Source organism: Malus domestica, chromosome 06, assembly GCF_042453785.1.
Source record: "Malus domestica chromosome 06, GDT2T_hap1".
Classification (NCBI taxonomy): Eukaryota; Viridiplantae; Streptophyta; class Magnoliopsida; order Rosales; family Rosaceae; genus Malus; species Malus domestica.
Genome location: NC_091666.1, coordinates 30,532,450 through 30,556,949, shown reverse-complemented (window position 1 = coordinate 30,556,949; position 24,500 = coordinate 30,532,450). Strand labels below are relative to the sequence as shown.

Genomic DNA, 24,500 nt, shown 5'->3' with positions numbered 1-24,500 from the left:
AAATAGCTCCAATCAGGTGACCCAAAGTACGCCCAGTACTCCAAAATTATTCGGCAACCTGCCGCTATTACCACTAACCAGGTGATGAAATGTACAACCCGTACTCTAATATCATTTGGCAACTAGCCATTCATGCCACCAACCAGGTGATGAAATGTACAACCCGTACTCCCCTTCATATTACCAACCAGGTGATCAAAAGTACGCCTAGTACTCCAAATTATACATGAGCATTATTCATGTCATTCATACATAAACATTCATGAGCATCACTCATGACAATCATACATAGACATTCATGACCATCATTCATGTCAATGTTTATGAGCATCACTCATGTTAACATTCATGAGCATCACTCATGACAACATCCATGAGCATCACTCATGTCAATCAACATAAACATTCATGAGCATCACTCATGACAATCAGCTTCAAAAGCTTCATTTACAGAGCTCTAACTTCAAAGCTTCACTTGCAAAGCTTCAGTGCATGGTATACAAATACCGCCTCCGAACAACCACCACTTCGGCCCATACATGGATTCAATTTGAAGTCTCCAGCCAACAGACTCTATTGACCGAAGACTTGGGAGACTACATTATGTACCATATATTGGGCCTCATGAAAAATACTTGGGGGACTTAGCTCATTATTCATGTACTGAGGAGCGAGCCTTTATTTTATAAAAGGGACTCCCTCACCTTCATTAGAGAGCAACGCCGCCAGCTGAGCAACCGCCTTGCCGCGAGCATCACTCTTAGCCCATCACTTATGTACTGAGGAACGAGCCCTTATTTTATAAAAGGGACTCCTTCACATTCATTAGAGAGCAACGCCGCCAACTGAGTAACCGCCTCGTCGCGAGCATCACTCCTAACCCATCACTTATGTATTGAGGAGCGAGCCCTTATTCTATAAAAAAGACTCCCTCACAACCATTAGAGAGCATCGTCGCCTACTGAGCAACCCCCTCGCCACGAGCATCAACTCTAGCCCATCATTTTTGTATTGAGGAGCGATCCCTTATTCTATAAAAGGGACTCCCTCACCTTCAACGCCACAAGCCGAGCAGCCTCGTAACATGATAGTTGAGCATCATTTCGGATTAGACACCGCCTCATATCGAGTATCAGTCTTAGACGACATCTAGTTACTTCGGCCCACACATAGACTGAATTTCAAGTCTCCAGCCAAAAGACTCTCTTGACTGAAGACTTGGGGGACTACTGTTTATACCATATTTAGGGCCTTCGTATTTAGATCTCGTACAAATACTCGGGGGACTTAAATGTAATTATGTAATAAAGGAATGGGCAAATATCTAATAAGTGAAGAGCCCTTATTCTATAAAAGGACTCATCACCCTCACATTAAGGAGAGCCAACTCTTAGGTTGAAGCCCATTCACCCTCTCACATCCCCTCTCACATTACAGAGGTTCTCTCCCTCACAATCCTCTCAGAGAAATACAATAATCAGTGTGAACGTAGCCCAAACCTTGGGGTGAACCACGATACATTTTGTGTTATTTACATTTCTTACAGATTCACGGTCAGATTTACGTTGTTCCAATACCTCTAGTTTTGTGCATCAACAATTTGTATTTGTACCCATGTGTTTACCTTCACGTGATATTGTATAATTAATCAATGATAGAAAAATTATATATGGTATATTTATGTTTTATGACTAAACTTTGTATCATATATTTATATTTTTAGTTTCTACCAACTTTTAATTTGCAACCTTTTTTTTTTAAATTTGTAGTATTTTCTTTCTAGTTTTAATTTGTACACATGTATTAATTTCTTTTTGCACCCTATTTTTTAATCTTTTATTTGTATCCTAATTTATTTATAATGTACCCCTTCTTCTTTATTAATGTACCATTTTATTATATGTGAAATGTACCAATTCTTTTAACACTATGGATACATTCTTTTGCCATTTATTATTTCTTATTGTTACATAGTTTTTATCCATTTATTCAATCAAAATGTTTGAATTTTTTTACTGTAGCCGTTTCTAATAGTATTATAATGAGGGATTTTAAATTTATAGGATTATAAATCTCATAAAATATCAAACAATTAATGTCAAAATTATAAAAATAAAAATATTAATAGTAGTATAATGAGGTGTACAAAGTCAAAGGATTTTGATCAAACTTTGAATATCATTAAGGTTTTAGTCAAAGAATGTTAGGGACTAGGGACCGCATCCAAAGTATCTCAAAAAAAAAAAAATAGTGCTTGCCCTACAAGATCAAGAAATATTTTTAACAAATTGGCTTTGGAACATAATAGGCTTACAAATTTGTCCATGGTAATTTCTCACCACTGTTTACCAGGATTATACTATATACTGATATACATAACTCCCTTGTTTGAAGTAGTAGTTACTCCTATTGAAAACAATAGGATTCCAGATTTTCACTATGGTAAAGTAATGAAATTTGACAAATTAACACAATGCAACTTTTAAAATCATATTAAACAAAGTAAAAAAATGTATTGTAAAATAAAAAAAATCAAAAAATCAAACTTCATGTCAAATGAAACCCACCTGGCCATATCGGACAAAAATCAGAAAACCATCCAGGAACCTTTGGATGATCATCAGTAAGATCATCATCTGCAAGTTCTTTAACATTGTATTCAGTTCCAGCTGAGACTGGTGGAAGGGAGACTTCACTATCGCCATTTCTGACGACCACAACTGCTTCTTCTTTTGGCATTTTAGCATGCAAATTATATTCAGATATGTTGTCTGCTCTACGCAACAACCAATTTGTCCAACTAATTTTGTCTAATGGGTTCTCTGGGTTGTAGTTAATTATTTGTCAAAACTGACGTGGCTCAGCTTGACAAATAACCAAGCTATATAGTGTTTCTGTGGGGTTGCTAATCCATTTGCTCATATGTGCATATTTATAGGTCCTAATGAGGGTGAGGAACCAATTAAATTATATACAAGGAACACTCTCTTGCAAGGGAAATTATAATTATGTTCTACATGGCATCATTTGAGTTAGTAGTATAATATTAGTTTGATATAAGGATTTTTTTTTTTATAAGCACACTGCTGTATGATGTTACTGATTCATATATACCTTAGTAATGAAAACTTTGGGATGTAATATGGTAGGTGTATATCTCTCTATACTTACTATTAGTAAATAAATACTCATTGGCAATTATAGTGTGTAAAATGTCAATTATACTATTTTCATCCTTAATAAGTTTGATAATGAACAAAAAAGAAGAAGAAGAGAAATTAGTTAGAATGATCAATTTTTGAATTTGGTTGCAGAAATGATCAGTTTTTATTGTGTCATTATTATATCATTGTTGTTCGGTTGTTAGTGTCATATAATATAATCAATATGTTATCATTACTAAAAACTTATCATTTTTGCAACAAAATGTAAAAATAATCATTGTAACTAATTGCCCAAAAAATAATGTCTATAAAAGAATTAGCTATACTTTTACTCCTCCACTTTTCCTCTCCCACTTTCTATTTTCCCCTTTGAATTTAAATTCCCTCATTATCAAGAGACATACATAGTGGTTGGCCTCTAATCTAGTATATGGTGAGAACATCGGTTCAAAAAAGCAATATGAAAATTGGAAAACTACCGTTCTACACTTTGAGAAAATTGTGTGGAAAAGCAAAAGTACATACTGAAAAGAAGTGATCTAATTAGAGGGGCAATGTAAATTTTTGGATCAAAAGGGGAAACACACCGTTTACTTTAAGCATATAAACAATGGAATAATATCGTGTATTTTCACATAAACAAACATGTGTTATTCTATTTAGCATTCTAAAATTCCTTTCTATTTCACAAATTCAACAAATTTAAACATCGTGTTATGATATTCGTTACAAAATGTGCTTAAAAAATGTGAGAGAGGGATAATAAAAGTTTCAGTCTTCAACTCAATGTTTTTTTTTTAGTTTTAATGACAACAAAATAAAAAATGAAAAGTAGAAAGAGAAAAAAAAAAGCAATGAACATTTGGCGCGTTTTTCCAGTTCATGTAACGGTCATGAAAACCCGAAACCTCAGCCTTCCTCTCTTCTTCTTTTTCTTATTTCCCCCACAAATCTCTCTCTCCCTCTCTCTCTCTCTCTCTCTCTCTCTCTCTCTCTCTCTCTCTCTCATGGCTAAATCGCAAAACGCCCAGAGATGATGCACAGCTTCCAGCCATATGCCGCTGCCTCGGCTCGCTTCCACAACTTCTCGACCCCATTTTACCTCAACAAGAAGATCCCGTGGTGGTACCAGATCCTCGACCCAGGATCCGAACGCGTGACCCAATGGAACCACATCTTCTTTGTCATATGCATCGCCGGCCTTTTCCTTGACCCCCTCTATTTCTTCTTGCCCACCACGTCCAGCGACCAAGCCGCTTGCATGCAGATTGACATGGGCCTTGGCATCTTGGTCACCTTCCTCCGTACAGTCGCTGACTTCTTCTACATTATCCATATCCTAATCAAATTTCGAATTGCTTATATCGACCCTGGTTCTAGGGTTTTTGGGCGGGGCCAGCTCGTTAAAGACCCCAGGGCCATCGCGATCCGCTACCTCAAGGGCGACTTCTCTATCGATCTCGCCGCCTCCCTACCACTCCCACAGGTAGTTACTCAACAATGATTTCTACACTCCCTTTTTCTCACCTTTTTTTAGTTGTTGCCTGCATAAATCAAAGGAGAATCAAATGACAGAAACAAAAGATGCAGTGCAAAATGAGAAAACAGGTGTGCGGGAATCCTTTCCCGTACAAATTTGGTGTACCTTTCCTTAGTAGAGGTGGATCTCGATTTTTCGATTATTTTTACTTTTCTGTGTTTAACAAGTTATTTGTGCATACGTGTTAAACTATAATTTCCAGGAAGTATCTGAGCAGTGTCCGATCACTTATGGAATATAATTTATTTTGTTTTGCAGATTATGATTTGGTTTGTAATTCCCTCAGTGAAAAACTCAACAGCTGCTCATGCTAATCACACCCTTTCTCTAATTGTGCTCATTCAATATATTCCTCGATTTATTCAACTTTTCCCTCTCAACCGGCAAATTACTAAATCGACCGGCGTTGTAGCCAAGACTGCTTGGTCAGGGGCAGCTTACAATCTTGTTCTGTTTTGTCTAATTGCACATGTAAGAACCTGGCCAGCTAGTTATATCTATGTGTGTGTTTGTGCCCCATTTTTTTTCCTTTCAATTATTACTTCGTACTTACAATTTGACAATGACATCTTACGTTGCTAGACTGTTGATTTTGATATCATTGTTTCGATAAGCTCTTCTTCGAATATTTGGTGCCAAATTGATGGTCTGATGACAACATAAAATGCGGGATAATAACTGATCCCCCGATTTACTATGGCGCGCCTTATTTAATTTGGTTTGATTGTTACGATGGTTGTTGTTGTTCAGTGCAGATTGTTGGAGCTTCATGGTATGTGCTGTCCATTAGACGGCAGTACGAATGCTGGACGCAAGAATGTAAAAAGGAAGTGAATAACACACACTCTCCATCCTGTAAAATTTCGTTTCTTGATTGTGCCAATGCCGAAAACCGCGAACGAAAACTTTGGCTAAAAATCACAAAAGTTGAGACTAGTTGTGATGCTGCTGGTAAGGACGACTTTGAGTTTGGAATGTTTGCGGAGGCTTTAACTAACGAGGTTGCTTCTGCATACATCATTGAAAAATATTTCTACTGCCTTTGGTGGGGTATGAGAAATTTATGGTATGCTTTGTTGTTACTAGCTCAAGCCAAATGCATTTTTTGCTGTTACATTTGGATCATATAATACTAGTTACTTGTCGGTCAAGGAATGAATGCAGTTGAAAATTAAGCAAGCTAGTTGTGCTAATTCATGTCTTGTACTCATTTCGCGATACGCAGTTCATACGGACAAGATATTAAGCCAAGCACGTTTATCAGTGAAACCTCATTTTGCATTCTCATTGCCGTTCTTGGTCTAGTTCTCTTCTCACATCTCATGAGCCAGATGCAGGTATAATTTGCTCAACGCATCTATTACTTACAAGAAAATGTTAATCTTGTTGGATAGTGGTCAAATTAGTGGTCAAGTGGCCAAAAGCATATAATAAAAAATGAAAGACATAATGATGTAGGAACATCATTATGAGGAGACCAATGATGATGTTTGTTGAAAAGAAAAAGAAAGGTCATAATGATGTTTGTAAAGGAATGATTATTCCTTTACTTTGGATTTTTTATTGGATGCTTTTGTATGGATAAATGTTGCATCCGAATGTGGGAGATGAGGGGGGAGTGGCATCAGATGAGAGCCATACCAGGGAGAGTGTTCAGCTCTCCCATTTGAAACAGTGCTGCTCCTTCCCATTTGTTTGTAATCCCCTTTTGTTAGTGATCACTCAATCAAATATATTTGTGCTACATTTTGTGGCTTTTGGGAGAGAAGGAATTTGGTATATGTTTCCATCTTCTCCATTTGTTCTTTGTGAGAGTGAGAGCTATTGGGTGTATGTGGGATTTGGGTTTGAGAGTTAAAACTCTATTTGTAATCTCCATTTTGATATTAGTGGAATTTCCTCGCCGTCTCAGAACTGGACGTAGGCTTACGCCGAACCAGTATAAATCCTTGTGTCATTTGGATTATTTGTCTTATCATATTTTGCCGTTGTAACTTATTGGTTATATTTGACGCTTCCGCACAACAAATCTAGTTCTAATTTTTCCTACGCATGGTTGAATTTTCTGATACATTCGTTACTTTTAATATAAATTTTCTGATTTCTTCAAGACCTATCTGCAATCTGCAACGATTAGAATTGAGGAATGGCGGGTAAAAAGGAGAGACACAGAGGAGTGGATGAGGCACCGTCAGCTCCCTCCGGAGCTGCAAGAGCGTGTTCGTCGGTTTGTTCAATATAAGTGGATTGCCACAAGAGGTGTAGATGAGAAAAACATTTTGCAATCCTTGCCTGTGGATCTCCGCCGCCAAATCCAAAGGCATTTATGTCTTGCCCTTGTTCGCCGTGTAAGCGTTATGTTTGGGAGACTGTCGATCTATACCATTGATCAGATGCTGACACTTGCTAATAAGCGCATAGCAGCTGACTTATAAGTTGTTGGCACTGATCGATTACTGATTTGAATTCATGAGATTGAAAGGTGGTCTAATTTTCTTTAATTTTCAGGTACCCTTTTTCGCACAAATGGACGATCAGCTTCTAGACGCCATATGTGAACGCCTTGAGTCATCCCTAAATACCAGGAACACATACATCATCAGGGAAGGTGATCCTGTGAATGAGATGCTTTTCATCATCAGAGGACAACTTGAGAGCTCCACAACTGATGGTGGAAGGACAGGGTTCTACAACTCAACTACCCTCAAGCGGGGGGATTTCTGCGGCGAAGAGTTGCTCACATGGGCCTTGATGCCTACATCAAGCCTCAACCTTCCATGCTCGACACGCACAGTGAGGTCCCTAACTGAAGTTGAGGCATTTGCACTAAAAGCTGAAGACCTCAAGTACGTTGCCAATCAATTCAAGCGCCTGCACAGCAAAAAACTGCAGCATGCTTTTCGGTACTATTCACACCAGTGGAGAACTTGGGGGGCTTGTTTTATACAAGTTGCTTGGAGAAGGTTTAGGAAGCGAAAGTTGGCAATGGAGTTGGCAAAAGAGGAGGAGTACTATTATACACATGTTTTGGAGCAAGAAGAGCATGGCAATGGCAATGAATCAAGAGTATGGACTAGTAGCATAGGTGGTGCTGAGAGGTCATCGTCAGAGGCGAACTTGCCGCATAGTATTCCGCTTGGGCCGGCGTTGTTGGCTTCCAAATTTGCTGCAACCACCAGAAGAGGGATTCAGAAGGTGGCATCAGTTATTCACCATGATGAAACCAGTATGCCCAAAAAACTGTTCAAGCCAGATGAGCCTGATTTTTCAGCAGATTAGTTGAGTATATAATAATCAGAATCCTTTGATTTTTGCCACAATAAATACCAAATAGAGTGACTAGTTATGAGGTTAGTGAGATCAATTCTTGTCACTATTAGCCAATTATATATGCGGATGAATTAGAATATAAAGGCATATAGACAGTTTGTAGTGCTACATATTCGAATCTGATAATTTCCAGTTTGTAAAATGTAAGGAAACATGCAATGGAACTAAGCAAGTTAGATAGATGAGTAGTGAATGAACCAGTCATAGTCAGTCCACTACAACCAGAGTTTGATACCGTTACTTCTTCGGTTAGATAGATGAGTAGTGAATGAACCAGTCATGGTCAGTCCACTACAACCAGAGTTTGATACCGTTACTTCTTCGGCGATGGCAACTTCTGTGACACTGTGGTGGCTAATTCACCATCGTTGTCTAGGAAGGACTTGATCAGACGAGTGTTTGTTATAGACTTATAGCCCCTCAACATCGTCACCCCATAGTGTGTACAAGGAGCAAACACTAGTCCAATTTCGTATGGGTTGCAAAGACTCCAAACCACTAAGTGCGGCACCTCCCGTACCCTTTCTCCTTAAACTTGCTTTGTAATTCCTCGAAACCAGCCTCATAGCCTCCGACGTCAAATTCAACGTAGTTGTCAGTGGTGTAAATCATTACACTGATCAATCAGTACAACTTGAAAATACAAACGGTTCTTCAATTACAAGAGACATCGAAATGAAAAGCAAACACGGGGCCAAAGTAATTGAGAGGGGATGACGTTACTTAACAATTTCAATCCCCTTTGGCTTTAGGTTTTGCTTGCAACTACTGAATAAGGTACACTCTTCTCATGGTTGGAAGTTGCATCAAACTTCAGGATCCTCAAGCATTATTCTGTCTTGTTTTGGATGCTGAATTGGGCTGCTAGATAGAATTGCCTTCCTCTTGTTTTCACTTCAATTGAAAAACTTTGGGACCACCAACCAAACTAAAATCCAAAACCAAACCAATTATTCTGTGAGTCCAACAAAGAATGTAAAGTAGTGATCACAACCCTAATTTCTTATTATATATGCGCATGACTCAAGTGTCAAATTTGATTCGGAAAGTGTCAGAACACGTTTAGTAATGAGTTCGATATAAGTTATGGCCCATTGTAAAAATATTGTCATATTATATAACTGAACAATAGAGTTGATGATTGTTATAGAAATTTTCAAGTTTACTAAAGGTACGAGATTTTGGGATGTCATGGTGGAAACAAGTGCCAAGAGTCGAGTAAATTCACTTGCTTCAAATGAAGAGTGAAATTAATGGTGATGATGGAGTTCTCCTAGTTGAAGATACCAAAAAGGTCAAGTAGGATTTAAGTGCTTTCACTTGCCATTGGCTACATCCTGCAATTTGTGGCTCATGAAATAACTCAATTTACGCTCAACTCAACTTGACGAATTTTTTTGCGTGAAATGACAAGAAGTGATTGATCCTTTTGATTAAATCTATATTGCGTTAATGAAGTGTCGTGGTACTCTCTTCTTTTGACCAGATTTGGATTACAATCTCCTTAATTTTCTTTAACTTGTGTGATGATCATAACGTGTGTGGTCATTACTGCATGCAAATTTTGAAAACACCAACACCACCGGAGGGGCATTGACTTATTGAAGGGTGGGGTTTTATTTGTATGGTTTTGTCAATTGATCCTATTGGTTTGCTATGCATGCTTTTATTTTCAAATTTGGTGGGCAGTGGATGCATAAGATTTTTATCAGAGCAAAGTGCACAATAATTCGATTCAACTGAACTACATATACATGCAAGAACATTCACCAGAGATAACTGACCATATAACTACCTAATTTACATATTCTAATTTTTTTTCTTCTAAGATTTATAAAATATTAACTCGAAGAAAACACAAAAAACAATGAGAAAAAAGCGATGGATTTGTTGGTAATTGGTTAAGAATTATAATACGTTTATGTTCAGGATCCGATACTTTCTAATGCAATTAAAAACCCGAATTAAAAAGAAGTATGACAGTGACTTCCAACATTGTCATGCCATATCAGTAACCTAATACAATACTATATGTTTTATTATACCAACTGATGTATAAGGATATTCTCTGGATTCTCTTTGTGAAGATTCTCTCTTGATCTTTTAATCGTGTCAATTTATCGTACATCGTACGATAAAAAATTATTATAAATTTTATATTTAAAATTAAACGTAAAAAACACCTAATAAAAAACTCATCGCATAATTTATAACTAATGAACACGATTAAAAAATCATTTGAATCATCACAAAAGAGGAGCCTCATACCCACCAAATGACAATGACATTTTCTTTATATATAGGACTTTGGACCTGTACAATCATGTTACTCTCGAACAACTCCCCTTAATATTGTGTCCCTAAGTGAGAGAAAATTTTCATTGTTACCGAAAGACCGAGTAATATAACACGTGTTTTTATACAAGTAGTAAGAAAATTTATTTTTAAAGTTATTAATTTTTTAAAAACATATCATACTATTTGTATAATAATACTTGATGTACCACTCTGTATTCTGATCATATTGAAAAATTATACAAAAAACTTAGATGATAGTATAAAATTAATAAATGAGCCTTTCGATGCTAGACCAACGTTTCCCTCCTCTGTTTGTTTTGGACCTGGCTTCTTACATTCTCATATCCTCTTATTTTGTGCGGTTACAATTAAGCCACGTCAACATTTGTATTGATTTTTTTATAGAGATAATAAGATAAAAAATAATAGTGATATAAAATATTAACGTGATCTAACTGTGACCACATAAATAGTAAGAAATAAGAGTGTATGAAAACCGAAATGACAGAGAAGCCAGGTCCGTTTGTTTTTCCCTTCTGATAAACAAATGCCACACCTTTTGATAAACAAATGCCACCAACCATCCTTTGACACCAAGTTAAAGTGATTCCCTCATCAATAATTGTGATGGTTTCTTTTCGAAATGCAATCATTTTAGGAGGAATGTCTACTTTTTCCGTATTCTCTTGTTTTGTATGATCACGGTTAAGTCACGTAAACATTTTATATTTTTATTACTTTTTGTTTTATTATTTTTATAAAAAAATCAATATAAAATGTTGACATGACTTAACCGTGATGGGAGGGCAGACAATCTGCCTCCATCATTTTAAGTACTTTGTAAGGGATAAATTGCTTTGATAATTAACGCAATTTTTTTTTTGTTAAACTTATTGTGTTTCAAGTTTAAATTCTCATTGTGTAGCTTAGCTTGTAATATGACTTGTGATTTAAAACATCGCTTTTAGTTTCTTTAAAATCAAAGGTAAAATTTCAATATAATAGATGAAGAGGTAATAAGAGTATTTAAATCTTCTTTTCATAATCTCCAACCCATTTTTGGGAAAAATTAAACGAGCAGGATTTTCTTCCTGTCTTGTTCTTCTTTGTTATGGAAAAGGTAATAATTGATCCCAAAGGAAGAAGTACAATTTGAAGTTGACATTTCCCAAACTCAACCTAGGAGATGAACATATATGTTGAAGCAAGAAATTGATGATAACTTTTAAATTTCTTTTCAAACTGAAAATAATAGATGGATAAGTCATAATGTTAATATTTTAAAGAGAAAAATTAGCAATCCACTACTAACAACACAAAATATTATCTCACAACTTACATTTTACTTCATGCACAACGCGCGAGTATTGTGGTTTTATCACAAAGATTTTTATGTAATTAGAAGTAAACTAGTCAAAATAAACCATGTTTAATTTTGTAATCTCAGATGTGAAGTATTCCTTAACACATAAATCCTACTATGTTTTTTTGTAATGGCTCGTTTGGAGCTGTTTTTAAAATGATTGAAAAAGTTTATTGTGAAAATATTTTTAGAACCAATCTTTAATTAAAATGCAAATGAATCCTAGAACATTTTCTATAAAAGAGTTTTCAATCATTTAAAAACACTTCCAAACGAATCATAAATTTAGAAAGAATAAGTTTCATTCATAATTAATACATCTTTTACGACAAACTTGTAGACTTGAGCTTAATTAAATTGAATAAAGCATTGTATTTTCTCATATGCATCTAAATTCGAAGCCACATGATGAATTAGATGAACACATGTATTTTTTTATTCTACATACATTACTCGTAAATCCAATTTAAACGAAACAAAGGGGCATACTCCAAGATGACAGATGGAAACCAAGAGAACAGTATACTTGTGTATCTTTCTAAACCCCAATAAAGTTTGGATTCATGAAATTCGTGCATGTGGGAAAAGATACCAACAAACTTATTTGGGTGGGTGATGAGAAGAATATTAAATAAACTAGACTTTATTTATTTTTTTTATAAATGAGAAATGCTAAAGAGTTCTTTTACAAGTGGGAATCTTTATAGATTATTTGTTATTTCATGTTTTTTGTACAATATTTTATAATTTTGGCACTGGAATTGAAGTTAAAATTGTGAATTGTGAGGTGACAGAGTTTTATATGTTGGCACGAGAGTTGACATTGAACTGTAAGGTACAGAGAATTCACGAAAAATCATACTGTTGAGAGAGTAAATTAATATATGGGTGTATGATGAATCCACACAATTTAGCCTCAGAACGCCCTTTCCTTCGTATTTTTCCTTATGAATTAGTGTGTACTAGTCAAGGGTTACAAGTCACATTTAGCTTCAAAATTAAATGAAATCATTCTCCAAGCAAAAGACTAAAGAAAATCAGATTATCTATTCTTCTATTCTATTAAGAGAAGAGGGCTTGTCAACTTTTTGCCCCATTTTTTTCAATTTTGCCCTCACTTTTGAATACAAAATGTTGATATGAGGAGGGAAAAATAGTAATTTTGTACATTTTGACAAATAACAATCATATCCCCATTTTTCCTATTTTACCCCCACTTTTGATATACAATATTTACATAAAGAGGGTAAAATGGTAATTATGTAATATTAAGAAAAATATGCCCTTATTAAGAGATCTCATCATCATTGTCTTATACTATTTTTAAAAAATTTAAAAACTAATCACACTCCTTAATAAAAAATAAAAAAAATTGTTCACACACAAATATTTAGAGAACTAAAACATGGACAAAAATCACGTTTAGTCCTTGGAGATGATCTTAATTGGTAAGTCTACCGTGGATGCGTGGCTTTGGAGGCTCTTTGTCTTTTTGGAGTGTCCACTTTAGAATTTAGTTTTATTTTCCAGAGAAGAGAGAGATAGAGACATTAAAATATGGATATGCATGAATTGATTAACTGGAACTAAATTCTAGCTTTATTTCAACTCTGAAAAATCATCGTCCAACAACATCCTATGAATTATTGTTTCTATATAGAATCGATAGCCAAATGCACAAATTAACGTCAATTTTTGTGTTAACATTGTAAAAACTGTGCAAAAAATATAGAGTCTCAAATTAGCATTTCTCAAATACTTATTGAAAAATACATAGCTGCTAAAAATTCAATAGTCACTCTTGCTTTATCTAATCAAATTTAAACACGTATCTAAATAATTGAAATTATCAACATAAACTAAACACGTATTCAAATCTGAGTGAATGAAAGCAACCACGGTTGCCGAAAATTCAGCAGACAAGTATTGATCGTACTTACTCTTTTAGGTTTTCAGTCAATTTATTTTGCTATTTTATAACTATTTCCTAATTTTAAAATTGATTTGGATTTTGGTGTTATACCAACGTCATTGTGCCACAGTGTCGCTCGGTGGGTTAGAGGGGTGGTAGGGAGACTTTTTATCTTCTGAGAAACCTTTGAGTTGGAACAGAGAGGACTCTGTTTTTCTGTAAGGTTGGAATCACAATTCAAAAGATAAGGCTTTAGGGTTTTGACGTATTCTTCTCACTCAGCATCTGTGGGTGGTTATGGCAGCTCGGAGACTCTCCTCCTTACTCTCTCGCTCCCTCTCAGCCGCTTCTCCTTCTTCTTCTTCCGGGTCTGCAGCTTCTCTGCTTCGCTCTGGAGGTGACACCTTCTTCCCACCTTTGTCCTTTTCCTACTTTTTACCTTTTTACAGCGTTGTTTCACTTATTCTTCTGGTAATCTTTCATGGGTTTTCTTCATTCGATTCCATGGTTTTTATGTTCTAACAACATGTGCAAGTAATTTTCTGTATGTGATTTGGGGTGTGTGTGTATGCGTGTGTGTGTGTATCTCTCTCTCTCTGGAATTTTTGAATGATGGTGGAGCCATCATACAGCCAAAGATTCATGGATTTTTCAATTTTCGTGATTTAATACGACGGATAATACTCCTCCCATGACCCTCCAGGGAGAAGAGTTAGCAGGTTTAGCACTGCTGCAGCAACTGAGGAGTTAATCATTCCACCTGTTCAAATAAGTCACACTCAGCACCTAATCAATGGGAAATTCGTCGACGCTGCATCAGGTAATCCTTTTCTTCATACGAGTCCAAGAAATCTGCATACGGTCGCTTTTGTTTTGCAAAAACTGTGTGAGTAAACGGAACTTGCAAAAAGATGAAGACTGCCGAAAAGATAACATGTTATGGAGCTAATGTTTGAAATTCTTTTGTGTCAGGAAAAACATTTCCGGCATACGACCCTCGTACAGGTGAAGTGATTGCTCATGTGGCTGAGGGCGACGCAGAAGATATTAACCGTGCAGTAGCTGCTGCTCGCAAGGCATTTGATGAGGGGCCATGGCCGAAGATGAGCGCTTATGTAAGAACTATCGAACTTCGCATTGGTCTATATTTTGTAGTACATTTTTCTGTTGCGCTTTCCTGCTGGATTAGCATATGAGGGATGTAAATTGTCAGGATATTGATGTGCATCGTCATTGAGACTTCGTCTTTTTATCGTTTAATCAGGAAAGATCACGGATATTACTACGCTTTGCTGATTTGGTTGAGAAAAACAGTGAAGAGCTTGCAGCTCTAGAGACATGGAATAACGGCAAGACTTATGAGCAAGCTCTGACAGCGGAACTACCAATGTTGGCTCGTCTGTTTCACTACTATGCCGGTGAGAACACTGAAATTATCCAGTATGGGCAGACAAAATCCATTTTTATTCGTCACATTGTTTTTACTTACGATTTCTTCCTCAAATTATCCAGGATGGGCAGACAAAATCCATGGTCTAACTGTTCCGGCTGATGGACCTTATCACGTGCAAACGCTGCACGAGCCAATCGGTGTTGCAGGACAGATTATTCCGTGGAACTTTCCTTTACTCATGTTTGCCTGGAAAGTTGGGCCTGCACTGGCTTGTGGTAATACTATTGTCCTAAAGAGCGCTGAGCAGACGCCTCTGACTGCCCTCTATGTGGCAAAGCTATTCCAAGAGGTAGGCCTGTGACGCCTGTCGAGCTGCTCACTCTCCCTCACGCGTAAACATCTATGTGCCAAGCGAAATATGTAAAAATTAATCTATAGTGTAATTAACTTTTTATTCTGCATCAACATGAAGCGTGTACATTCTTTATTTCTTTTCCGTCGTTGTTCATGTTCTAATATTACTCAGCTTCATCTGTGACAGGCTGGTCTTCCTCCGGGTGTTCTAAACGTAGTTTCTGGAGATGGGCCAACTGCTGGTGCTGCTCTTGCCAGTCATATGGAGGTGGACAAGGTATTTGGAGCACATTTGTCCTTCTTTTTCCCTGTACACTGGATATGCAGGCTACGTAAAACCATTACCGCGTTCCTTTTCAGGTAGCTTTCACCGGATCAACTGATACTGGAAAGATTATTCTTGAATTGGCTGCAAGAAGCAATCTTAAGCCAGTAACATTAGAGCTCGGCGGGAAATCACCTTTCATTATATGTGAGGACGCTGACATTAATCATGCTGTGGAGCTTGCACACTTTGCTCTCTTCTTTAACCAGGTTGGTTCAATTAGTTTTCCACGAAGCCGGGTTCTGTAGTAATCAGAAGTTCAAAACACATCATTAATGAATGCTTGGATGACACTCAGGGGCAATGTTGCTGTGCTGGGTCTCGTACTTTTGTACATGAGCGTGTGTATGATGAGTTCATAGAGAAAGCAAAGGCACGCGCTGTGAAACGTGTTGTTGGCGATCCCTTTAAGAAGGGTGTTGAACAAGGCCCTCAGGTACTCACATACTTGCATTTCAACGATGTTCTATTCGTTTCATGCACTCATGTGTGACATAAAGAATATAAGTTTTTAAGTGATGCTTCTGATCATTTCGACAATTGACAGATCGACAACGAGCAGTTTGAGAAGGTCCTTCGATACATAAGATCTGGCATTGATAGCAATGCTACCCTTGAATGTGGAGGCGAAAGATTGGGCTCCAAGGGATACTTCATCCAGCCTACCGTTTTCTCAAACGTTGAGGTATATTATTTCCTCATCCAAAGTTAGCCTTCAACCTGTACTCTTGAAATATCGTTTCACGTAACACGATTGCTGTTCATTTCAATCAGGACGATATGTTGATCGCACAGGATGAGATCTTCGGCCCAGTGCAGTCGATTTTGAAATTCAAGTGAGTTAAAAACCTCACACTGCATCAACTCCTTGCATTCTGCAAAAGTTGTAATATTCTACATGCCTAAAAATTCCACATTTTGTACCAGGGAGCTCGATGAAGTGGTACGAAGGGCAAACGCAACGCGCTATGGTCTAGCTGCCGGAGTATTCACAAAGAACATTAACACCGCCAACTACTTGACACGGGCATTGAGGGCTGGGACAGTCTGGGTGAACTGCTTCGACGTGTTTGATGCTGCGATTCCTTTTGGCGGATACAAGATGAGTGGAATAGGCAGAGAAAAGGGAATCTACAGCCTTCACAACTACTTGCAGGTGAAGGCTGTTGTCACTCCTTTGAAGAATCCGGCATGGCTGTAAAATCTCTCGACCGAACCATATGCTCCGATCTGTGTGGTTTCAAATAATAAAGATACAAAAAGTCTGTCTGTAATCCGTAATCGAAAGAAGTTGACTAGTTTGTGGTGATAGAAAGATGTTATACTGTTTTGTGGGAATGCTTCAAAAGTTTCATCCTTCTAAATTTTAGTGATTTTTGTAAACCAAGCGACCGCAAGCTAATGAGACTCCTCGCTTTGCGAAGGTCGGGGAACGTCTATCTTACACAGATTTAGTTTTACTTCAAGACATTTTCTATGACCTGAACCTTCTACATTGTGAACAGTTTGAGTCTATTATAAAATTGCAAATTACAAATAACCAAGACAGATTTACAATCTTGTACCAAGTTGGTTTTAGATTTTTCAATTTTGTTGCCATTGCGTTGCAGCCAACCAAGTTGGTGATAATATCCCAAGTCCATAAACAAAGATTTTCAATTTTATTATATATACTAGAAGTAGGATAGAGGTCGCACTTGGTGCGATGGCAAGTGCCTTCGCCCATGAGCGGTAGGTCTCGGGTTCGAGACTTGGGAGCAGCCTCTCCATAAATGGGGGTAAGGCTAGCCGACATTCACCTCTCCCAGACCCTGCGTAAAGCGGGAGCCTTGTGCACTGGGTACGACCTTTTTTTTTTATACTAGAAGTAGGATCAAACTAGGAAGCATGGGCTTAAAATTCGCATGTATCTTATGTCCAAAAAAGTTAAGCCGGTGAAAGATAAAGAGTAATTTCTTTGGAAAAATCACAGTTTGGCAATCAAGGGCCAGAAAATATTTTATAGGTGGGCTAGCTACAAAATAAGGAAAACTAATGAAAATGGCTTGAAAATTTTAAGTTTTAACGATAAGGACAAGATAAAGGGTAAAGTGAATAGTACAAGATTTGACTTTTTAGTGTAAAAATGTGGTTGTTCTTTAAAGTGAACAGTACCGCAAGCTTTTCGTTAAAACTCCCTAAAAAATACCCTAAAATCAAAAGGCTTTTTTTTTTTTTACTACATATGTATTGTATGCAAAAATTTAAGTTTAACTTCTGTATTTGTAAAATTTGTCTGGCAGGAACTCAATAAGCTTCGCAATTGCAAACTAACAAAATTACAATGAATCACCGAATTTCACATACATTTAGATTTAAACACACGAAGAAGATAAAAAAAAAACTTGATATCTCAATTACAACCACACAACTAGCACAAAGTAAAACACTGAAAGTAAAAGTAAAGACAATCTTAAAAAAATTGGTTGAAACTGGTATAAACCCCACTATCTCAAAGAAAAATAATCTTGAACAAAATGACATCACAATTGTTGTAGTAACTGGTGTGGCTACGCCATTGTTAGCGATAAAACTTTTTTTGAGAAAATTTTCAATGACAGTCAACATGTCAAACTTGATAACAGTAGATGAGATGGTCAATTCGTAACTGAATGTAGTTAGTTAAAAATGATTACACTTAACTGGCTCGATATATCAATGCAACAATGCCTTTTATTATGCAACTTTTATCTCTTAATGAAATTAATTCATTTTATCTCACTAAATTCTTTATTCTTCTAGCTTTATAGCACCACCGTAATTGTTATCAATTTCCATAATACAAGGGGTCGAAAAATTTGATATCCCATTACTCATTAATCTGAACTCTAATAGTAATCAACAACGACGTGCATAATAACAGGAAAATAATAACATCACGTAATCGAATAATTACTTAGTTTTGTAGACCTAACTATTTTGCAAAACAGTGATTGGCAGGCTGAAGGCATCACTCCATGAAAAACAAAAACCTCTTTCCATGGAGAAAAGCATCAAAGAGTAAAATTTTATTTTTTTGGGGAATATCCCAATCACAATCACAGGATAGACCAAAACCAAGTGAACGCGTTTTATAGTATCTCCAGAATTATTGCAATGCAGAGACAACAGGCGCGTTCAATTTGTCACACTATGGTTGGTCCACTTGTCAAATCATCATTAGTTTTCGATGGAAAAGTTTAGAAGATAATTACAAATTAATTAAAAGGATGTGTGGCCACAAACAAGAATTTGATTAGCGAAACGTACTCATTATTTATGTAATAACTTATTGCTTAAGTGATCAAATTGCTCAAGGAATAAAACTGATGAAATTGCTAGGATCTACCGACTAAGATTCTCTTTTCTTTTACTCTCCTCATATTTGAACATTACGATTAAGTCACATTAATATTTTGTGTTGACTTCTTTATAGAGAAACAAACACAGAGTGAAAGTATGAGAAGAAGGAAGAGAATACGAGAAAATAAAATCCTACTCTGAATACTACATCACTACCCCTAAGGAGTTTCATCAATCTTAAACATTGTTTAAGTTAATCTCTTACTAATACATTAATCAATATCGATTAAAATAGTTATGTATTTTCTTGATGTCAAGTACACCACGTATGTTTATTGTTGGAGAATATGTTTCATTCAAAACGAAGAAGTATTATAAGATATAAAATATTTTAAGAAGCTCATACACAATTTAAAACGTGAGAATTATGAATAGAAACGTAACTTTAATCAAATTATTCGTATCACGAATATCGTTATACGAAACAAAAGGCATAAAACATAATCGAAACAGAAGAAATGCACCCGCGATTGAACCATTTGACACATAAACGTGGGCCAACAAAACCATTACAATTCAATCGATGTTTAACTCAAAATTCTGGTCTGTATGAACATGAACTTTGCCAAGCTTTTAAACTCTAATTTTCTATTAATTAATCGTCTATTAGTCTCTCTAATCAAAACCCACTTTGACTCGTAAAACACAGGAAACACACACAAGTGTTCCTCTGTGTGCCCCGCTGCCACCGCAACACGTCAACCACTTCCACGTGTCCAAGTCGGCTTGGTGGTCCCCACAGATATCACTCTCCGGCCGACGATAAACTGTCCGTAGACGCGAAACAGTACACTGAATCATCATTGACGAGTATCCATGAAGCCGCATCAGCCAACCCCACCTCTCCACGTGTCCATGTAGGCCTATCCAGTGAAGTGCACTCCGAGTCAACCTAGGAACGTGGACTCCTAATATCCCGCCACGTGCCCGTTATCTCCCTATATTGCAGCAACGCTTGCTACCCCTCCTCCCATTAATTCCGTGAACAAAAACAGAGCCAAAGCAGAGAAACACTTCTCTTCCGACTCGAATTCTACTCCAAGTCTATGTCCCAAAAACAGAGCAAAAACAGAGATCCTCTGTTTTTCCGCATACAATTGCATCGATGAACCCGAAATTCGACAGCAGCGACCGCCGGATTCTCACGTTTCCGGCGGTGCGACCTTGCGAATTTATTTCTCTGGAGACCCTTCTCGAGTCTCTGATCGCTCTCTCCCACACCATCTGCAGTTTCCAATCGAAATGCTGTGCGACGCAATGGAGGAACAGCCGGGAAGCAATTCGGCAGGTTCGTGTTCTTCTCATGTTCTTTGAGGAGGTACGTGAATGCAATTCGGTTGTTCCGAAATCGTCTGTTGTCGTCTGCCTCTCCGAGCTTCATTTCGTCTTCCAGAAAATTCGGTTTTTATTGGAGGATTGTATGAGGGAAGGTGGTCGAGTTTTGATGCTGACGAAATGCGAGTTTCTTGCGACTCAATTTCGGTTTCTGATTCGAGCTGTGGCGACGGCTCTCGATGTTCTGCCGTTGAAAGTGATCGATGTTGGCGATGAAGTTAAGGAATTGGTTGAATTGGTGTCGAAGCAATCGTGGAAGGCCAACTTAGAGCTCCAAGTGGGTGACAGATTGGCTTCGAAACGATTGCTTGCGATTCTGAACCAATTCGAAAAGGGAATCGAGCCCGATTTGATTGCCGTAAAGCGGGTCCTCGATTACCTTCGAATTAAAAGCTGGAGCGAGTGCAACACGGAGATCAAATTCTTGGAAGAACAAATTGCTATCAAGCGTTTCGATCAGGAGGAGATGGATGTTCCTTTTCTGAGTAGCTTGGTGGGGTTCATGAGCTACAGCAGGGGGCTGATTTTCGAAACATTGGATCATCAAAACCCCGCGAATCAAATCGATTCCAGGTGCGACGTGGAGATGTTTCGTTGCTTAAACCCTGAAGATTTCAGGTGCCCGATTTCTCTGGAGCTAATGCTTGATCCGGTGACTGTATCTACAGGTCAGACGTACGATCGAAATTCGATTCAAAAATGGCTCGACGACGGACACATGCTCTGCCCCAAAACAGGAGAGATGATCACAAACACAGAGTTGGTACCGAATTCGGTTCTCCGAAGGCTGATAAAAAACCTTTGTGAATACAACGGCATTTCTCTCGGCAGGCCAGGAAGGAAAAGCGCCGACAAGGAAAAAACGATCGCACCTGGTAGCCCGGTTGCTAAACACGCAATGAGGTTTCTGTCGAGATTTCTCAGCGGAAGGCTTGCTTGCGGAACAAGCGAACAGCAAAACAAGGCCGCTTATGAGATTCGATTGCTAGGCAAATCAAACATTTTCAACAGGTCTTGTTTGATCAAGGCTGGCTGTATCCCTCCTCTGCTGAGGCTACTGAATTCCGCTGATGCATCCACGCAAGGGAATGCAATTGCAGCCTTGTTGAAGCTCGCGAAATACGCAAGCGGAATGAAATTGATAATGTCATGGGGAGGCCTACCATCAGTTGTTGCTGTTCTTAAAAATGGGTTGAGTTTAGAAGCCCGACAAAGCGCAGCTGCAACGATGTTTTACCTCTCTTCGATGCGGGAGTCTCGGAAACTAATCGGAGAAATGCCTGAGGCCATCCCAGCTCTTGTGGAGCTGATCAGGGAAGGAAATACGTGCGGGAAAAAGAACTCCGTGGTTGCGATTTTCGGGCTGATCCTCCTTGCTAGGAATCAACAAAAAGTGCTGGACGCGGGCATTGTTCCACTGCTAGTTGACATAATATCTTCTTCGTCACAAAACCCTGATCAGCTCGTTGATGATGCATTATCAGTTCTTGCAATTTTGGCTGAAAATGTCGTAGGATCATACGAAATCCTCCACTCCATTGATTTGCAATTGATCATCCGCATTCTTCAAACTTCGACATCCCCAAAAGCAAGAGAGTATTGTGTTTCAACACTGCTGTCTTTGTGCATCAATGGCGGGGCGGAAGTTGTTGCTGTTTTGGCAACGGAATCATCACTAATGCCTAGACTCTTTTCGCTCTTGACGGATGGAACATCTTATGCGATCAAGAAATCGCGCTCCCTCATCAAAATTCTCCATGACTTTCGTGAAACTAGTACATCAAGATGGATGAGTTCTGCAGTTAGGCGCAAACAAGGCGTCCAGGAACGGTGATTCATCTCGATTTTGCATGTAAAATACATTCATAGATATGGTGTAAATATGATTTTTTTTAGTTAGGCTTTTTACTCTCTGATTCTTAAAGAAATCAGCTCAATTTTTTTTTTCAAGTAGCCATATGTGACCATGTTGCTTGTGTATCATTGCATACGGTTGAATTTGGTTTTTCTTGTGGTGGAAGATAGGATTTGTTTTAAAATATATAAATGATGAGACGAAAATCAAATCCCAATTGTGAAATTGATCAAATACTAAACATCGATAACATAATAATCAAGGGCGACAAAAGGAGAGAGCACAATACCGCTGGTCAACATGATCACCAGCTTGACAAACTATATTGGAAGCATAGCTGCCACTTAGTACTACGATCTACTGATATTCTTCAAATCTTAAGTTCTAATCTTGTGAATAGTGAGTTCGCAACAAATATATTCTCCCACCTCTTAATGTAAATTTAGCGTTGCGGCTAATAAGTTAGGATGGGCCCACTCACTTTGGATTTTCCCCAAACATTGCCCTAAGTATTAACAAGCCCAAATAAATGGGCCCAAGACTTAACCTTAGAGAGCCCAACCCACTCGGATCTAATGTAACTTCATGTTTCAACAAGGTTGGGAAGAGCTGAAACCGACATCCCCCCCCCAATACGTCGCCGTTTAGAGCTCACCTTAGGCTTTAAGCTCTTCGACTGTTGAGACTTCACCGTAAAAACCCAGAAGGTTCCGACGTAAAATCCCTAATTCCCAATTTTTCAGATTCTCCGATCTCTCTCTCTCTCTCTCTCTCTCTCTCTCTTTGTGTAAGTTCTACTTGTCCTTTAATTTTCTGTATATTGTGTATTCTGATTTCGCGGAATTTGAAAGCTGAATCGGATTTTTGTTGTGTTAGTTCGCGCTTGGAGAACTGAGATGGCGGCGGAGCCCCAGGCGGTGACGGAGGTCGCGAAGATGGATCTGTTCGAAGACGACGACGAGTTCGAGGAGTTTGATGTCAACGAAGGTATTTAATTTTGCACTTCAATACGTGGGTCAATTGTTTAGCCTTAATTTCAGTTCATTCTCAATTTGTGCTATTTAATTCTGAGGCTTTCAATCGATTGGAAATTTTTGAACATGACTGTTATTGCATGTGTTTTTGAATTGATTTGGAGTTTTTTGCAATGTCTCAGCTTGCATTAGCGATTTAGTTGGTGGATTTAAGTTTCTGGGTCTCTTAGTTTTGATCCTCAAGTATGCTAAAACTGTTGAAGTTCATTTTTTGATGTTGAATTTGGTTATTTTGTTTCGCCATTTCGGATATTGAGCCATTGCAGTTCGGTAATTCGTTAATTTGACGAAGAATTCAAATAGGGTACATTTGTTTTAGACCTCATGCTTGTCGAATTTTGGTTCACTACTTTGGAGATTGAGCTGTTCTAGTTGTGTTCGGTATTGTCTTGTAAATTTCATTTGCGTAAGCACGGTGCTGCTCTGCATAACGGGTTTAGGTTTAGAGAACCTGCATTGCTTTTACTTATGGTTCATACTGCTGTGTGTATGCTTGCAATGCTGATCAGGTAGGAGTTATGCCTCGTTCTAACTTCGTCTTGTTTTGTTTATGAACAATGACAGAATGGGAGGACAAAGAGGAAGGCAAGGAAGTGACACAGCAGTGGGAAGACGACTGGGATGATGACGATGTTAACGATGACTTCTCCCTGCAGCTGAGGAGGGAACTTGAGAACAATACTGAGAAGAGTTCAGCTTAGTATGCAGACTACGTCTGAGGTTTTCTTTGTTTTGTGCATCTTTGCATTGTTACCTAGTTAGTTTTCGTTGAGATGGATTTTCTTGTTATATTTTGTTTCAAAACGGTAGCTTACTGTTAACAGACGTAAAACCTTGTTCACCTTTCCAATGCTCTTTTGTATTAAAGCCTCAAGATTTTGTTGTTTGCGCTAAGTTTGAGTTTTGCTTTGAATCACAAAGGTTAAGCTTGTCTATGTGAATGTGAAATCTCCAGAGCTTGTTGCATTCTGTGTTTCGTAGAGATATAAGTAGAGGGGATTTACGTGTAAATACCCGAAGCTTTGGAAGCTAACATGTTAGGATCTGTCATTTCATTCCTGGTCGTTGTGAGTTGAAAGTGCTTTTGTATATGTAGCGTGATCATGAAGGTGTTGGTATGGGAATACGCTTTCTTACCCGGAACTTCATGTTGTCTGAAAACCCGCCGTTAAGGTCCGATGACATGCCTATTCCACCAAGAAGGAAGAAACGGTCA

General features: G+C 37.9%; 4 protein-coding genes across 7 annotated transcripts; all 4 read left to right on the top strand.

Annotated features, from left to right (window-relative positions):
- Positions 1 to 4,084: 4,084 nt before the first annotated feature.
- LOC103437734 (probable cyclic nucleotide-gated ion channel 16) lies at positions 4,085 to 8,214 on the top strand. The gene is made up of 6 exons (XM_008376228.4): positions 4,085 to 4,650; positions 4,963 to 5,175; positions 5,460 to 5,770; positions 5,930 to 6,041; positions 6,816 to 7,052; positions 7,213 to 8,214. The coding sequence occupies exons 1-6, from the start codon at positions 4,198 to 4,200 to the stop codon at positions 7,981 to 7,983; spliced, it is 2,097 nt and encodes a 698-aa protein (XP_008374450.2). The 5' UTR covers positions 4,085 to 4,197; the 3' UTR covers positions 7,984 to 8,214.
- Positions 8,215 to 13,603: 5,389 nt separating this feature from the next.
- On the top strand, positions 13,604 to 17,219 carry LOC103437735 (aldehyde dehydrogenase family 2 member B4, mitochondrial). The gene is made up of 11 exons (XM_008376229.4): positions 13,604 to 14,004; positions 14,311 to 14,427; positions 14,580 to 14,722; positions 14,872 to 15,025; positions 15,120 to 15,349; positions 15,542 to 15,631; positions 15,715 to 15,888; positions 15,978 to 16,115; positions 16,227 to 16,364; positions 16,454 to 16,515; positions 16,607 to 17,219. Exons 1-11 carry the CDS (start codon positions 13,905 to 13,907, stop codon positions 16,878 to 16,880), a joined length of 1,620 nt encoding a protein of 539 aa, XP_008374451.1. The 5' UTR covers positions 13,604 to 13,904; the 3' UTR covers positions 16,881 to 17,219.
- Positions 17,220 to 20,165: 2,946 nt separating this feature from the next.
- Positions 20,166 to 22,415, top strand: LOC103437736 (U-box domain-containing protein 19-like). The gene has a single exon (XM_008376231.4). The coding sequence runs from the start codon at positions 20,166 to 20,168 to the stop codon at positions 22,227 to 22,229; it is 2,064 nt and encodes a 687-aa protein (XP_008374453.1). The 3' UTR covers positions 22,230 to 22,415.
- A 399-nt stretch (positions 22,416 to 22,814) lies between these two features.
- Positions 22,815 to 24,178, top strand: LOC103437737 (protein DELETION OF SUV3 SUPPRESSOR 1(I)-like). 4 transcript variants are annotated; one of them, XM_070823818.1, is made up of 3 exons: positions 22,815 to 22,965; positions 23,127 to 23,237; positions 23,849 to 24,178. In XM_070823818.1, the coding sequence occupies exons 2-3, from the start codon at positions 23,147 to 23,149 to the stop codon at positions 23,983 to 23,985; spliced, it is 228 nt and encodes a 75-aa protein (XP_070679919.1). In that variant the 5' UTR covers positions 22,815 to 22,965; positions 23,127 to 23,146; the 3' UTR covers positions 23,986 to 24,178. The 4 variants fall into 4 exon arrangements, with proteins under 4 accessions (XP_070679919.1, XP_070679916.1, XP_070679917.1 ...); XM_070823815.1 differs by having other exon boundaries at positions 22,830 to 23,035; XM_070823816.1 differs by having other exon boundaries at positions 22,869 to 23,019.
- Positions 24,179 to 24,500: the final 322 nt, after the last annotated feature.

What these genes read in the sequence shown, in the direction of transcription:
- LOC103437737 (XM_070823818.1), top strand. Translation starts at nt 23,147, where the DNA reads ATGGCGGCGGAGCCCCAGGCGGTGACGGAGGTCGCGAAGATGGATCTG. An exon ending in GGAGTTTGATGTCAACGAAG is followed by an intron (nt 23,238 to 23,848) that starts GTATTTAATTTT and finishes GAACAATGACAG; the next exon opens with AATGGGAGGACAAAGAGGAA.
- LOC103437734 (XM_008376228.4), top strand. Translation starts at nt 4,198, where the DNA reads ATGATGCACAGCTTCCAGCCATATGCCGCTGCCTCGGCTCGCTTCCAC. An exon ending in CCTCCCTACCACTCCCACAG is followed by an intron (nt 4,651 to 4,962) that starts GTAGTTACTCAA and finishes TTTGTTTTGCAG; the next exon opens with ATTATGATTTGGTTTGTAAT. An exon ending in TGGGGTATGAGAAATTTATG is followed by an intron (nt 5,771 to 5,929) that starts GTATGCTTTGTT and finishes CGCGATACGCAG; the next exon opens with TTCATACGGACAAGATATTA.
- LOC103437736 (XM_008376231.4), top strand. Translation starts at nt 20,166, where the DNA reads ATGAACCCGAAATTCGACAGCAGCGACCGCCGGATTCTCACGTTTCCG.
- LOC103437735 (XM_008376229.4), top strand. Translation starts at nt 13,905, where the DNA reads ATGGCAGCTCGGAGACTCTCCTCCTTACTCTCTCGCTCCCTCTCAGCC. An exon ending in GGCCGAAGATGAGCGCTTAT is followed by an intron (nt 14,723 to 14,871) that starts GTAAGAACTATC and finishes TCGTTTAATCAG; the next exon opens with GAAAGATCACGGATATTACT. An exon ending in CCGTTTTCTCAAACGTTGAG is followed by an intron (nt 16,365 to 16,453) that starts GTATATTATTTC and finishes CATTTCAATCAG; the next exon opens with GACGATATGTTGATCGCACA.